At 45.8% G+C, this 14807-nt stretch overlaps 1 protein-coding gene across 21 annotated transcripts in view; it reads left to right on the forward strand.

The window, feature by feature from the left end:
* Nucleotides 1-14807, forward strand: part of Dlg1 (MAGUK family member discs large 1) — a 797939-nt gene that overhangs the window by 687550 nt on the left and 95582 nt on the right. For all 21 annotated transcript variants that reach the window (XM_076787382.1, XM_076787375.1, XM_076787389.1 and 18 more), the window contains one exon: nt 1908-2043. In XM_076787382.1, coding sequence (XP_076643497.1) covers nt 1908-2043 — 136 coding nt within the window. The remainder of the gene's footprint in view (nt 1-1907; nt 2044-14807) is intronic.

The following is a 14807-nucleotide window of genomic DNA, read 5'->3' on the forward strand; positions in this document are numbered from 1 at the left end:
CGACCACCGCGTCCCGCCGGCCACTTTTTCGGGATCTTTTCTTCTCGAATTTTCATGACGCTGCCTTCCGGAACGATAAATATTTCACGCACCGCGAAAAAGTGTCGGGCGTTACTTTTGTCCGTGTTGCCGGGGCGAGCAGGAAATTCCTTCCTCCACGGCTTTTCAAACCGGAGCTGTCTCGCGGCTTCAACGTTTCGCCCGTTTACCGGCTTCTGTCGCCGCTGGAAATTAAATATGCACCGCGGAAAATTGTCACCAACAAGTACGCTTCAGCAATGTCCGGCCGATGGAATTTTCCCCGGAATTTCGATTCCCAGGCATGCATCGAGTCCTCGTGAAATTTTTCGTCCGAATTCCCGACCCTCTGACGCACGCCGATCGGATCCATGAAACCCGCGAACCAACTTCCTGAAAATAAAGCGATTTCTGTCATATTTTTCTGGAAGCTAAAATACAACCACGAAGCGACAACTGTTGGGTACTGTTCCGTAACTTCTATCGTTTTGTACAGTACGTGGAAGCAGGGTGATTCGGGACCGGTAGTGCAGGCGGGCATGGTGTGATTTTATTTGCAAAATTAAGGGGAGAAAAACGAATTAGATTTTTTGAAAATTCCACGGTCACGCGTGTCGTTGAATCGGAATTGGCTGACGCGTCCAATCATGACAAACCCATTCTATTCCTTCCGATTACTAGGACACGCGAATCTGTCCAACTTTCAAATTCGTTTTTCTGCAAAACCAAATGTCCACCGAAAAATGTTATTCCTCTTTTTGTTACTTATTCTTGCAAATAGAATCAGCTCGTGCTTCTTTCTACCGCTCGTCCTGAGACACCCTGTACGCGAAACATTGCCTCGTTTCTTTCTCAACAAACTGAAATTCTGATTAATTGAAAAACTACGGGGGAAGAGGAGACACGGGCCACTTAAAAGGCAATAAATATTTCGTATATGGGACCATTCTTCTGTAGCATAAACGACCGGTAATTCTTTCACTCGGTCCGTCTCTCGCGGTGGATATAAACAGAGGTTTCTCATGGCCGCGTCGCGCCGCGCCACACCGGTGGAAATGAATTTTTGATCTCCGTGACTTCTCCGCGGAGTCTCCGGTTTCCTGCTCGCTTCGACGATCGAGCGTAACTTATTCATCGCGGTCATAAAGTCGTGCTCGTAAACTCCTTCCAGGCTCGCAGAGGCTGCACCAAGTCGTTTCTCGGGGTCGTCGCCGACCCGAAACGCCCGGGAACCGCGGAAACCGCGTGGCCTCGGTCTCTCGCGTTCGAATTGCGTTATAAAGAGACTCGATCCTGCGAAATCTAATTACGCCGGGACTGCCCGCGCCGCCCTCGAATTTATGCGACCTCCTCGATTCTCCCGGAACCAACGGTCCGCCTAATTTTCAGCGGCGTTTCAAAAATTTCGCCTCCCGCGAACGCCACCGACGGCGATTCTCCTCGAACAATTTGGGCCAAGGTCGCACAAATATTATACGTACACTTTGAGAAAGTTAGGAAGCTTTCCTCGTTCTGTAATTTAAACTAACGATTACGCTGCGGATCATTATGCCGAATAACGTTTTTACGCTTCACTGGGGAGGGAAGGAAATTCAAGTATTTGAAATACCTTCGCTGTTTTATGGTGCACCTAATTTTTTACATAAGTACACAAAATCCGCTGTTTACTAATGCTATTTTCTGAAAGTCTGACTTGTTCTGCTCGCCGATGGACAATGTTTATTTTGCATAAAGATACTTTGAAAATCGATTTTTTGAAAATGAAAAGCCAGAGTACACGGTTGCACGGTGGCGGGATTCGGAGTGGGCAGCGAGGCAACGCCGAAACTAGAACGGAAAAGCTTTTGGAATCGGCGGTGCTCATTTTTGTCTGTCTCTGTTGTAAACAGGAAAACAAAATGGCTCTGTGTCGGCACTGGAGAACAACTCGACTCTGCCGTACTCGCAAGAATCACGTCACGCGTCTTCACTGGCTCTCCACGGCGCGGCCACGCCACGAGCTGTTTCTCAGGAGGACGTATCACGGTGAGTTCTTTCGAAGTATGCTTTCTCCTCTTTACGGCAAAAGTAGCGAGTAGCTGTTGGTTCCCTCTTGTGCTCTTTTGAAGTCTCCTTTTCGTTTTATTCCGAGAGCGCGCGCGCGCGCGCGCGAACGAACGAACGAACGAACGAACGAAACACGCTGCCTTCTATCTGTCCCACCCCCGTCTTCGATCTTTCTCTCGACACGCGGAAACTCCTTCGAACACCCGGAAAATACGGAGCCAGAATGTCACGTACACTTCTTTTAAAACGAATCACCCGAATATCGCGAGTGCTCCCCACCCGTTTTCTCCGGTTACCCCTTCCCTGGTTTTCTGTGTAGCTGTTTTTTCATTTCTCGCGATCGCACCTGAATCGGTCGGTGACAACCGAGACTGTTGCAGAGCCCGCGCGATAAAGCGGCGCAAATGTTCAAAGAACGTCGAGTCTCAGTCTCGCGTGACAATCGATTCAAAGACACGGATCGCTGACCCGCGATTTCGATTCACGGCAGACCTCTTTATGTAAACATTTATCCGTTCACTTCAAACGTTGCTAGTTGCTTCGACGAAATTTTCGCAATGTATATACACTGTGTACTCTGTGCGTGTCCCAAATGCCTAGCCGATAAAAGTCCCAGGACTTGGCGGCTAGACCCGTGTTTTGGACAAATATCGAGTAAACACTGTAATCGACACAGATCTACTAAACGTATTTTTCAAAATGTTCAATAGGCCCATGAAAAAGGTGTAAAATACAACTTTTAGTATTTTCTCCGCAATTCTGACCAATTGCAATTTTTTCAGAATTTTTTTTCGCATCACGTAGCAAACTAATTGTTCTAACTTTTCGAAAAAGAAATTCAAGTGGTATGGTCCAATGTTTAAAAAGTTATCGTCTTTTTTGGAGTATCCGATTATTAATGGGAGTCGCTGTATGCGGGAGTCAAAATGTCCTTGAACCGAATTAAACCGCCGATATTCTATTCGATAGCTTATCAGGAATGGACCAAAAACCGATAATCCGATTCTCCCCTATAACTACCCTCTCGATCATGGTAGGGTTCAGACTAGGCACAAAACGTTTTCTCTTGATAAGCTATCGCACGGGACATCTGCGATTTCATTCGAATCAAAAACATTTCCGACCTCTTCGTCTGCTTATACCACTTACGATTCAGATAGTCCAGGCTTTCACGATTTTGACTATTTAGATTTTCGAATGTCAGCCGTGGCAAAGAATGAGAAACAGCCCGCAAAATGTTCGGAAGCAGACTGGTAACGACGGAAGGAAGAACGCCAACAGCAGTGCCACCGAAAAAAAGTTGTACTGTCTAAACATAAGCCAGTGTATCTTTCCGCCATTGTCCGAGTCGGCGGACCGTGAATATCGTGCACGAGTAGCGACCGCATTCCGTGCATAAACACACCCCAGCCACTGGTGGTTAATTATACAGTCGCAGGAGGGACTGTTGAATTAGCCAATTGGAGAGAAAGAGAGGGGTGGGGGGGAGCGAGCGATGCGAGGAGACAGACAGAGACACCGATCGTTTACGAGGGGACCGAAGCTTTAGGCGGCACAGGGGGACAGGTGGGGGTCGGTTGCGCGGACTAATTGCCGATGGATTAAGAGCTTATCGAATCGGTCCTGCCTGCCAGGGACAGGATTGGTTCGGGCACATTATGTGTCCCCCTCTCTCTCTCTTTCTCTACCTCTACCTTGCGAAACCCCGGTCCAGTTCCGCCATCCTGCTTTCGGATACAACACAACGCTGCACCGGCGTCGGTTTGCACGGAAGGTCAGCGGAACGTCACGCGAATTGCGGGTCTCGTTGCCGGTCGCTATTCAACTCCAGCCCTCCCACGCACACCCCCTTAGAACGGGACACCCCCGAGATTTCATCAGGAGAAACAGCCGAGGTTTCGACGCTTCGCAAGTGAAGCATGTAATTCGAGCATTCGACCAGCACCCGGCGCTGTTTGACTTCGATATCGCAAAGGACGGCTGCGTAAGAGACGCTGGTTAAACACATTATCCGCATTATGCCGGTGCGGGCCGATTTTGTCCCTTGCCCTCGGCCTCGATAAGCGTTATCGTAAACCGCTCGCTTTCGGATAGCATCGCGACCGCGGTCTCGATTCACTATGCCGAGTTTAGTTGATGATACAGGTATCGGAGCAGAGATCCTAAGTTGCCGAGCACCTACAAACTGTATCGATGTATCACCGTACCAATGTAGCAGACGATGGTGTATTATTCTAATCAATCTAGGCATTCCGTTCAGAAGGATGACATCGAGGGAAGATAATTGTAAGAGGTTAACGAAAACAACGGTTCGAGTTGAAATTGAAAATTGCAAATATCGGTTCTCTGAAACAATTACTCGGAATAAACGTTCTTCGCAACTGTCTTAATCAGAGCCTTGATAATAAACAGTTTTAAACAGTTCCAATCCCTCGATTTATCCGGTGCATCTGCATAAATCTCTTTGGCCAGGCACTCGAATAAGTTGCCCGGGAATAAGACACAAAACTGAATTTTCTGCTGAACTTGCCTGCTCCGCATCGACGGGATAATCGCATTAGGCGAGTCAAATATCGAAAGCATCGTCCGGAGTGATTCGCCTTGCCCGCAGGTGGGCGAAACTTCCGCGACCCGGTACTTAATGAAATACTCCATTTACGGCTATATTTAACCGCGGCTAGCCAGCACAATTCTCCAAGCAGTCAAAACTGCAATTAGTCCTCCCGTCCGTCGTTCCACTCTTTCTCCGAGCAGGACGCGGTTCGTTCCCGTTCTCGTCCTCGGTGTTCCTACTTTTGTCCCAATCCTGACTCGTTCCCGGGTAAAGTTTCAAGCCTCGTCCCCCATAATGCGGTCGAAGAATTGGATTTTGCCCGCGGGGATTCCGCCCGCGTCTCTAACTCGAAAAGGAGAGAGCGGAAGACAGGCCCCCGTGCGCGCGCGCATCGTTAACGGGCTGTCTAATAGGTGTACAAAAATCAATTTTTATTACACACATCGAAAACACAGCATTTCCAGTGTACGCTCCTAAAATCTTATAATCGTATTCGAGAGATTAACGATATTGTAAATTATTTAACGATGGGGATTTCATTTTAAACGAGATCTTCGAAATGGTTGCTCGAACACAAATTATGTGTAGCTCTTTTTCAGTAGAAAAAATACATATAATTACTATAACAGTGTAGTAAAATAGCCCCAAAATTTCGAGAAAATTGGGTTAACTTATCGATTACGATAAATTGCCGAAACATCAGTTTCGACGGTTTACACCGGGCTCCTCCCTTAACGAGGGATGCAACCGGAAGGAAAGAATAGAAGGGAGTCGGGGGGCACGGAAGACGAGTTATTACGGTGCTCGGGCATCGGCGCAAATGTACGCAAAAAACTTTAATTTCTACCCCCGTAAATTAGCCGGAACCATTATGCCGCAGCAGTAATTTATCCCCGGCTGTGAGCCCCCGTCGCGTTTCGCCTAACCGACCGCTTGAACTTTAAGAGGAATTAGGATAATTATTTAGTAGCCGACCGACCGGAACTTTTGCACGGTTTCTTTCGTTCTCGCGAGGAGAATGTTCTTGGAATTAAAATGAAGAGCGGAACGAATTTGAACGAGCGCGCCCGCGAGATTGAAAGTGAGTATCGAGTGGACGAAAGCGATTCGCAGGAGCTTCGAAAACTGAAACCCTTTACAGAAAGCTCGGAAGAGTTGGCGAAATAGCCGGCCGATTTTTTAAGGTAACTGGAATGGCAGTTCCAAACCCGAGTAAATATCAATTTACCGTGCTCTCTCTCTCTCTCTCTCTCTCTCTCTCTCTCTCTCTCTCTCTCTCTCTCCCCCTCCCACCCTCCCTCCCTTCCCTTTCTTTGCGCGAATTGATTTTCCCGCATTTGCGCTGGTTTTTCTCCGGGGAACGTCTCGTGTTCCCGGCCATGTCTCGAATGGCCGAAAACAATTTAGTCGATCTGCGAACAGTGAAAATGACCAAGTCTTCACGCTTTACTCTTCTTCAATCGTTCATGCGATGGAGGTTTTTTGCGATTATTGTGCGACTGGAGGACACAGTTCTTACTAACAGATCCTCGTATAAAACTAACGATTGTTCAAGTATATTCCCAATGAAACCTGCGTTCACATTAAAAAGGTCAAAACCTTGATGTCTGGTACTTTTATCTCACATTCATAGTTCAATTTTTGTTCACAAGCAAGAAAGAAGAAGAGTACCTGTAACTTGGCCCAGTGACCCGCGGCACGTAGTCCGGAGCCGAATTTTCGGGGATGCGGTACGTTCGACGTCAACTTGTTGAATTTCCATTCACGTTATACATTCCCACTGTTCGCGCGAGTCGCGTTATCCTTCGAGATTCGTTCGACGATTTCGTAGCCGGCGATATCGAATGTTTTTCTTGGTACGTAGCGGACACGCGGGTTAATTTCACCGCGTCGAAGCCGGTTACGCTCGGCAATCAAAATGAACGCGCGGGTGCGTTATTAAGCTCGCACGCGCGCGCGACACGCCGGCAAATCCCTTCGGTAAATAACTCGCGTTTAATCATCGGGAATTATGGTTTCCTAATTCCCTGCAGTATCTGTGAAAGATCCGACGCCGGCCGAGCTCGTTAAACGCGTTCATAAATCCTGGACGCACCTGAGCACTGGAACGCTTCTGCCTCCGATCGCCCCATCCTCTTCGTTCCGCCTTAATACCCGACGGTTTCTTTCTCCGTTTGTCTCGGCTTTATTGCGATTTTCGAACGGCCACTGCTCGTTTATCTCGCAGATTGTGCTCTCCGACCAGCGCACTCTCGAGTACATAGGCTGACCTGTCCGCTCAATGAACACCTCCCAGTGAATGAACGTAACTCGTGTTTAACGGAAAAAATAACACGATGCCCGTACAAGTTCGTAAAAACACCTTTTTAACCCTTTGTGGTCCGAAGTATTTTCCCTCTTATATTTTACACCTTGCTTCAACATCGTATAGTTCAATTGTACAGTAAAGTCTTGATCTAAGCCGAACGGAGCTACGCGATCTTAGTTCGCCTATTCGAAGCATTTTAGTATACTTCCAAGAGAAGGCAGAAAATCAACGAAGTCTTCTGTTTGTAATAAGAGAAAGGATTGGCTGCCAAAAACATTCCTAAATCGCGATCCCTTACGAACCTTATGGAGCCAAAAATTTTAGACTATCTTATTTGTGCATTTTATTTGCGCTCGGCCACACAGAAACGAATAAAACAATTTTGATCAGCTTTTGGCGCCAAGTGCTCCGCCGTGCGACACATAAAGCGAACGCCGTTGGAAACTCGAATGAGAAACCGATGGATCGATTACACGGATCGTGACGGAATACAATCTGTTTTTTACTTTGTCGAACTTTGTCCAGCGTTGCGGAGTTTCTGTCGCACGAAGTAGGAGGGAACGTAGGGTATTTTTAACTTTGCGAAACTTTGCAAGCATTGCGCGGATAGAATTTCTCGAATCGAAATTAATGGAAAGTCGCAGGCCACGGGATGAATGAATTGTACGAATGTTTGAACAGTACTGAGAGAATTTTGTTTAAATAGAAATATATGGCAGTGTGTTTCAACTTAATTTTAGTACATGTTTTTCACTGTTAAATCTTCGTGCCATTTTAATTTTCTTTTAAAGTGCTGCTTTCGAATACCTTCCGGACGTAAAGGGTTTAATTAAAGAAATTCCCCACTGTGAGCCACTGCGTATAATTAAAATTTTTGTATACCTACAATTGCTAAAACACTTTTTCAAATGCTACGAAAGAATACATTCACGAAAGAGGAAAACTCCTATTTTTAAGTACTCCTCTTAAGCGAGACTGCACTGTTTGTCCAACAGAATGTTCGGATGTTTGAGTGTCGCCGTGCAGAGGGCTCCAGCGTACGGTCGTCGCATTACGAATTACAAGATGCAAGATCAAAACATTTGTTTATATTTCTTCTGTGGCAGAAAAGTGTGCAGACTTTTTAAATCATCTTCAGCACATTTACTGTACACATTTACAGATTTTTTAAACACCTACTCTATGTAGGTGTTATCGTTTAAATGGCCCACCCTGTGTATATTAGATGATTGCAACAGATCGTGCCTCGTTTGAAAATAAAACATAAGCGTTTGCATTTCAAACTAACAGTTTTATTGATCCATTATGTAGTCACAACCAACAACACCTTCCAAAAATTGTCTCCTAACGTTTTGCAAACCGTGTGGTTCTCCTCCAAAGGTCTCGAGATCATTGAAAATCGGGCATGAAGTTTTGCAATCGTCCCGTATAAATTTTATGCCATCGTTTGGGACTGTAATGGGCCGAGAAAGATCATTTTGTTCGGAATTTTTCGAAAATATTTCTTGAATGGTAGCTGGGAAATGGAGCAGAGTATTTTCTTAGAACCGGAAGTACTGAAGTTTCCCTACGTGTCAGCGGTTAGAGCTTGTCCGCGGGTTTGCATGGTAGTTGAGGAAGTAGTGGCGCCTCGCTCTGAGGTTAGCCTCACCCCCTTGAAGAGGGTAGAGGGTAAAGGAGAGGCGAATTCTTGGCACGGTCGCAGTGGCTCAACCACCAGCGATCCGTACACGCGTGCGCTTCGAAACACACGCATACACACACCGACACGGCTGCCATAAACTCGGAAAACCTCGGCTATGTTTGTGTTTCGGTATACAGGTGCCTTCAAAAGTGATTCACCTTGAATCCTCGTGTCGCCAAACTTCGCAGGAAACTTCCCAAGAAGATTTCGGATTCGACTCCGATGAACTTACATTAGGAATCGTCAAATTCAAACGTGCTATTAGGTGTGTGCCAAAATTATTTTTATTTCGATTGATCGAGACAATTTTTATTTAGCAGAAAAATCTGCAGTCTATATATGTGCAAGTAATAAATAAATTGAGGAAACGAAGGAAGCAGTTTGTGCGCCAAATAATTTTCGAGATCGAGATTGTGAAGTGCGCGGTAGCCAGCCTTTTTTGAGAAAGAGGAATGCACGTACACACGCGCGTGCATTCTCGGACGTGTGCGACACTCGGCGCGCTGGTGTAGGTACATCTGCAGCTGCAGTCCCGAATGCAGGCCAAGGTCAGAGCTGGCCCGGGTCACGAGCAAGCTGGCTTTCGACGGTTTCGCTTACGTAATACGCGGTATCGTCCACATCGATCCGGTCCACCGAAAGATATATTTCCCCGCATCTGGTTGCATCTTCGACCGAGATAATACCGAATGCCGACTAAACGTCTTCCGCCCCAGACGTCGGTGTTTCAACCTGATTGGATTATTAGAAGCCGATCTTACGATCCATGCGACGCGCTAATTAACACGAAGCGGCTTAACCTCTCGTTCCTACCGACTGGATAATTAGTTGACGCAGCTTATAGAATATGATCGCCATGATTGAATCTTGCTTTCCAAATTTGAAGACTGTGTCCGAATTTGACTTCATTAAGTCGGACTTCAAACTACGCATTAGCATTAATTTTCCCGAAAGCTGTATTCGACCGAAGCGCGAACTTCGTGTCACTAAATGTATGTATATTGATCCTTCTGATTCAGTTAGAGTACGTTAGGAGTTACATCTTTGAAGCTTGCAAGTCTGTACTATATGCTCCGTCTAACGAGCATAAACTTAATTCTACCTTATACAAAATATGAGATCGTGATTGCAATACATGTGTGAACTTTGCTCGTGCTTAAGAGCCACTTATAACGATACAAGTCAAAACGGTTAATCATTGGACAATGTGGAAACGAGTGCAAGTTTTATAAAACATAACAGTATAGAAAGATGTTACAATTATTTTATTTAACACTAGGTTTACGGGACCCATCAAAATGGCGGGTTCTAATATTTTTAATTTAGAATTATTAAGATCTAAAGATACTTAAATTTATTTCTTTGGGTATATGTTATTACAAAGAAATGGCTAAAAATTTGGGCAGCACATTCTTGTTATTTTTCCAAAATAATGTAAATTAGTGATTTTCCCTCTAGATTTCGAGATGTGGTATTAAACGAAAAAGACATTAATTGGCGCACATTTCTATTTGTTTCATGGTTTCGATTAACTGTTTTCTGATAATTCCACTTGATCGATTTACGAAACAGGGAAATAAAAATTCCAATTAGAAATTCGAGTCGATATGATGGAGCACAGTGTACAGGGAGTCCCAACAGCACACCGACGCCGTCAAACCGGCTTTATTGACACGGAGATTGATGCACCGCTTGGGGAACAGACACGGCAATCAACCGGTCGAAACAGGCATTTGCATTTTGACAAAATCGTTAATTGCACCGGGGTGTTCGACTACCCGACTCGTATTAAATGCCGCATTTTCCTTATAATTTCATATTTTATAGCGACCGCATACGCGCACCCCCTGCGGCGCTCGCGTTATTCAATAAATCGTGAATTTTCGATCGTAACGTTTCAATTTGACGGCGAACTACGAGATTTAATCAAAAAGTTCGTTCGATGTTCGAACTCCTCGCGAGCCGGTTAAAAAACATTGTACACTTGTTGTTCTGATAGTACTCACAATTTGTAATCGAATTAAAGTTTTCTGCATTCAGCGATTTTTTAACATTTCGCTTCTGAAAATTTCTGTCCGAATATAACACTGTAGCGTTACTGGAATTGTCGTGTTCACCAGATATGGCACCCCATGAATATTTTTCATACAAGACAAAATAAAAAAAAATGTCACTAGAAGACAAAACACAGCTATGCTAGAGAGTTATGCTAGAATGTACATTTTAGAAGCGTTTTGAAGTTTCTAGTTGTTTCATTGATGTCGATGGACCTTGCGCGAGTCAATGTTTTGTTAGTTGCAGTAGAATGCATTCACGATTAGCGATCGCGATCGTGGAGCATTGCTTAGAAGCGTTTTGCGAACGACAGATTTCGCGTAGCAGCGATGTCAGCGGTGTTTCCGGGTCGCGGAATCAGCAGGATATCAGCCTCGTTTCGTCGGCTGGCTATGCAGATTCGTTGCAATCGATTCCGATCTTTCAGCAGCCGTTTTTTATTGCGGCCGATTTGCTTAGGTCGACCGATATTAGCCACGATATACGAGGCCGTTCGTTCAGTCCGAGATTTTTTGTCCGAAAGGGAAACTTAACGAACACGTCGGCAGAACCTTCGAGCCTTCGGTACGAGCTATTGATTCTTAGCGGCAACGATCATAAATATTTATACGTTTGCAGTAAAGAAATATTGCAGCATAAACTTTGTTGTTTGCAGCTGTCGATAAAGAAATTACGGCTCACCAAACACAAGCACGGACGCGTTTTATTCGGCACATAAACTCTGCTGTTCCCAGCAGTTATCCCAGATTCAAAAATTTGGACGTGTTTGCTCTAGGTTACGACAACCTGATGTACAAAGCTATGGGATTTTTTCGGTTCAATAGGACTCGCGTTGCCGATGTTGGTTATATTCTTTTGAAATATGTGAACGATCACTTTCCGAGGAACGAAGAAGCGCATTCAATGCGAGTCAAGTTGTACGAAGACTTTTGTTGTAAGCAGATTATTTCATCAAATTTAGGACATCGAAAAAGTTCGATTTATCAACCAGAAAGTTTCCGATTATTTTCGACAATTTAAAGCTTCTTCGATAAAATAGAGACTCTGCCTCGAGACGAGTCGACCCGTTCGAATTGTTTCTGCAAGAAACAAGAATAGAAATTCCACCGAGACTTTCGCCGGCGGCTTAATACGTATATTCGAAAGTGTTTAACGAGCCATCCTCGTGAATATTGAAGAGCGCCGGAGTTCTCGCGGGCCCAAAGAAGCAACGATGAAAAAGGGTTCGCGGGAAACGATGTCCGTCTCTTGGGCAAGCATTTTTCCATTAAAATCGCGAGAAATAATAGCCGGGCGGGAGCATGTGTAGCTCGGACTAAGGCCGGTTTCACACCGAGCAATTTCTACGGAGGAAAGGGTACTTTGCATCGAAGAATAATGGATTTCCCGGCCGCGAGATGATCCTCCATTATACGGACGGGTTGAACGGGCCAGGATTTTCCGCAGGCTTCTCCCGGAGAAAAGCTCGGCGAATTTTTATCCGGCGACCGACCCGTCCTGTACCCCTGTGCCCCTCGCCTTTCTAAACGCGACACCCGGATCGCCCTATTGTTCCCGGGACTCTCTAGTTCCTCTGAGGTTTCATTCGCCATTTCTCTTTGCGCCCGCAGCAGCGGGCACAGTTGTCGGCGACGCGACCAGCCACCGTTGCACACCAGCCGCAGGAAGGATGTTTCATTTTCTGATCTTTCGGGACACCTTTGTCCTCCGACGTACAATTGCCTCGTCTCCGGGAGATTTCCTCTCGAGCGAGCTCCTTGATCGCTGGATCGAGATCGATCTTCGAGAGACTGGACCGAGTTGCAAGAATTTCTCGAGTGTCGGTGTTTCGATAATTCCCCAATGCCCTCTTACATACAACTAAGACTCAATTATCTCGATCTTGATGCTTATTCGCTTCTGGCCCTCCGAGCGATACTCGTGTCCAAAACTACGAGGGCTTGATCCTGCAAACCGAATCGCGTCTTAGACCCCATTTCAATTTCGCCCCTTCGCTTGATCTTACATACGTTCTACGTCAGCGGAAATTATTTGTACGAACGGTGAAAATCCTCGGCCGGGTACAACAGACTTGTTTACGAACGGTTCGAGAGTGAACGGCCGATACAAGTTGGCCGACGACATTCCCCAGGAGCCCTTCCCCCCTTGTCCCGCGGATCAATACGTTTTCAGCGTGACACGCGGCTGAGCCGGTGAAACGTGTCGGAAAACTCGTGGCGTCTTCGCGGAAGCCGGCGATAAATCTTGATTCCGGGGCATTGATACGCAGCTCGGGTAAATGCTCCGATGGCGTTTATAGGCGCGACCGAGACCGACGGATCACCGCCGCGAGATCATTTCGATCGACCGCTACCCTAGACCAGGAATCGCGTCTTTCCTGCCTCTCGAGTATCAACTACTCGAGCTGGATTACCCGATGGGATCGGGATCTATAATCTGCGAAAGCGAAAAGCGACTGGAGTCACAAGAGTCGCTCGAGTCGTCGAAAACTGACCGAGAAAGGATTTATGCATGGTTCACCCTTTGCGGCCCTATGTCGAACCAGACTTGTCATTGATTTTTTTTTTTTTTTTTGTTTTTGAACAATTGTAGCATTTCTCAACTGTTCTAAATGGGCTGGTAAAGTATGGGAATGTCTCTGTTAACTCTTGCAAGCTGAAGGTGCTATGAAAAATTGTACTATTACAGATTTCTCAGTGTCTAGATTATCGACTCTAGAAAATGTGTAAATTCTCACAGGAGCGTAAGAGGGTTCAAATTTTAAGTTAAAAACTGCGAAAGTATCGAATTCGTAAATACCAGGTGACTATACGCAGAGCGTGTCGTTGAAAGATTGTTAATTTCATCGAGTCTTTTACGGTCACCGACCGTAGCGTGCATATTCTCGCCTGTTCGATAAAGTCTTCAAACTAGTACCCAACGACGCTGTCAAAGTTCTCGGCCGTGGCTGTGGCAAGTCCTTGGCGTACTTCATTAATTAACTCGAAGTTATGCCAACAACTTTCCACAAAGAGTAAGAAAAGAATGTAACGAGCTTCTTGCCAAGTTACAGCTGTTTGTGACGCTTCCGATCATCTTCAGATCACCATGCAACCTGCAGGTCATTTTATTCTTACTTTTACGCTTTCGAATCAGCAGGCAGTATAATTACTTTTTCGAGATAACGTTCCGAAGATCAACTTCGAATTTCCGATTCTTTCCTTCCAAGGGGAATTACATGCTTCAATTTTCTTGGTCTTTTACCGGTGCTTACTTCACGCTCGATGCGTTGATCACTTTTCCGCTTCACTTTTACCGCAACGAATCCTTTAATCACGAAGGAAATTCTTTCCTTATTTCGCCTTTTATAATCTTGCATCAAGATTTCAATGTATTCGTTGCAATCCATCTTTGATCAAAATCCTATCGAGCTGAATTCCTCTAACCGTGATGATTATCCTCTTAAGGTCCATAGACGCGATAACACGGTTTCAATTTCCCGTCAGATTTCCCAAGGGACGACGTCTCATTCTCGGTTCCTTTGATTAGTTAGACTTCGTTATATTTGTCACGTCTGTTGTCAAATCTAAGCGCTAACAGATGAAAGTGTATAGTGCGGTACGATTAGAGTCGGCACAAGCCGCAGTCGTCCCTGAAGGGTTAATTACTTCTCCGTAGAACTAGAAGATTGACCGACCAAAGCAAAGTAGCTAACCCCGGCGTGCTCGGGCTAGCGTTATCGTGTTGTTGGCAATTTTTCGCTGTCCCGTCAGCGTTCGCTATCTGAAAAGATCAACATCCTCGTTTTAATCCACGTGACGGTGCCGTGCGCCGCGTCGCGACAGCAGCAATCTGTGGATATTGATTTATAGCGAGAAACAAAAGGATCCGGCCTGTCAATGGCGCAGAAGGCGAGCGCAGACACCACCTGCGGCCCTTTTGATACCCGCGAAATGAGAACTTTGCCACGGACAGGTCGCTTTCTCTATTCCTCCAACCCCCGTCACTGGTCCCGCCAACCCCTCGGAAACCCTCCCCTGCTCCCTGGCATCCCCTTTTTCACCATAAACACGCCTGTTAAGGGGAGGGAACCGAACCTGACCAGGGCAAGCTCCGAATGCCCCGACACAATAATGATCGTCACGCTATGAAAGAACGAACGG

The sequence above is a fragment of the Halictus rubicundus genome, chromosome 4, assembly GCF_050948215.1.
Source record: "Halictus rubicundus isolate RS-2024b chromosome 4, iyHalRubi1_principal, whole genome shotgun sequence".
Lineage (NCBI taxonomy): Eukaryota > Metazoa > Arthropoda > Insecta > Hymenoptera > Halictidae > Halictus > Halictus rubicundus.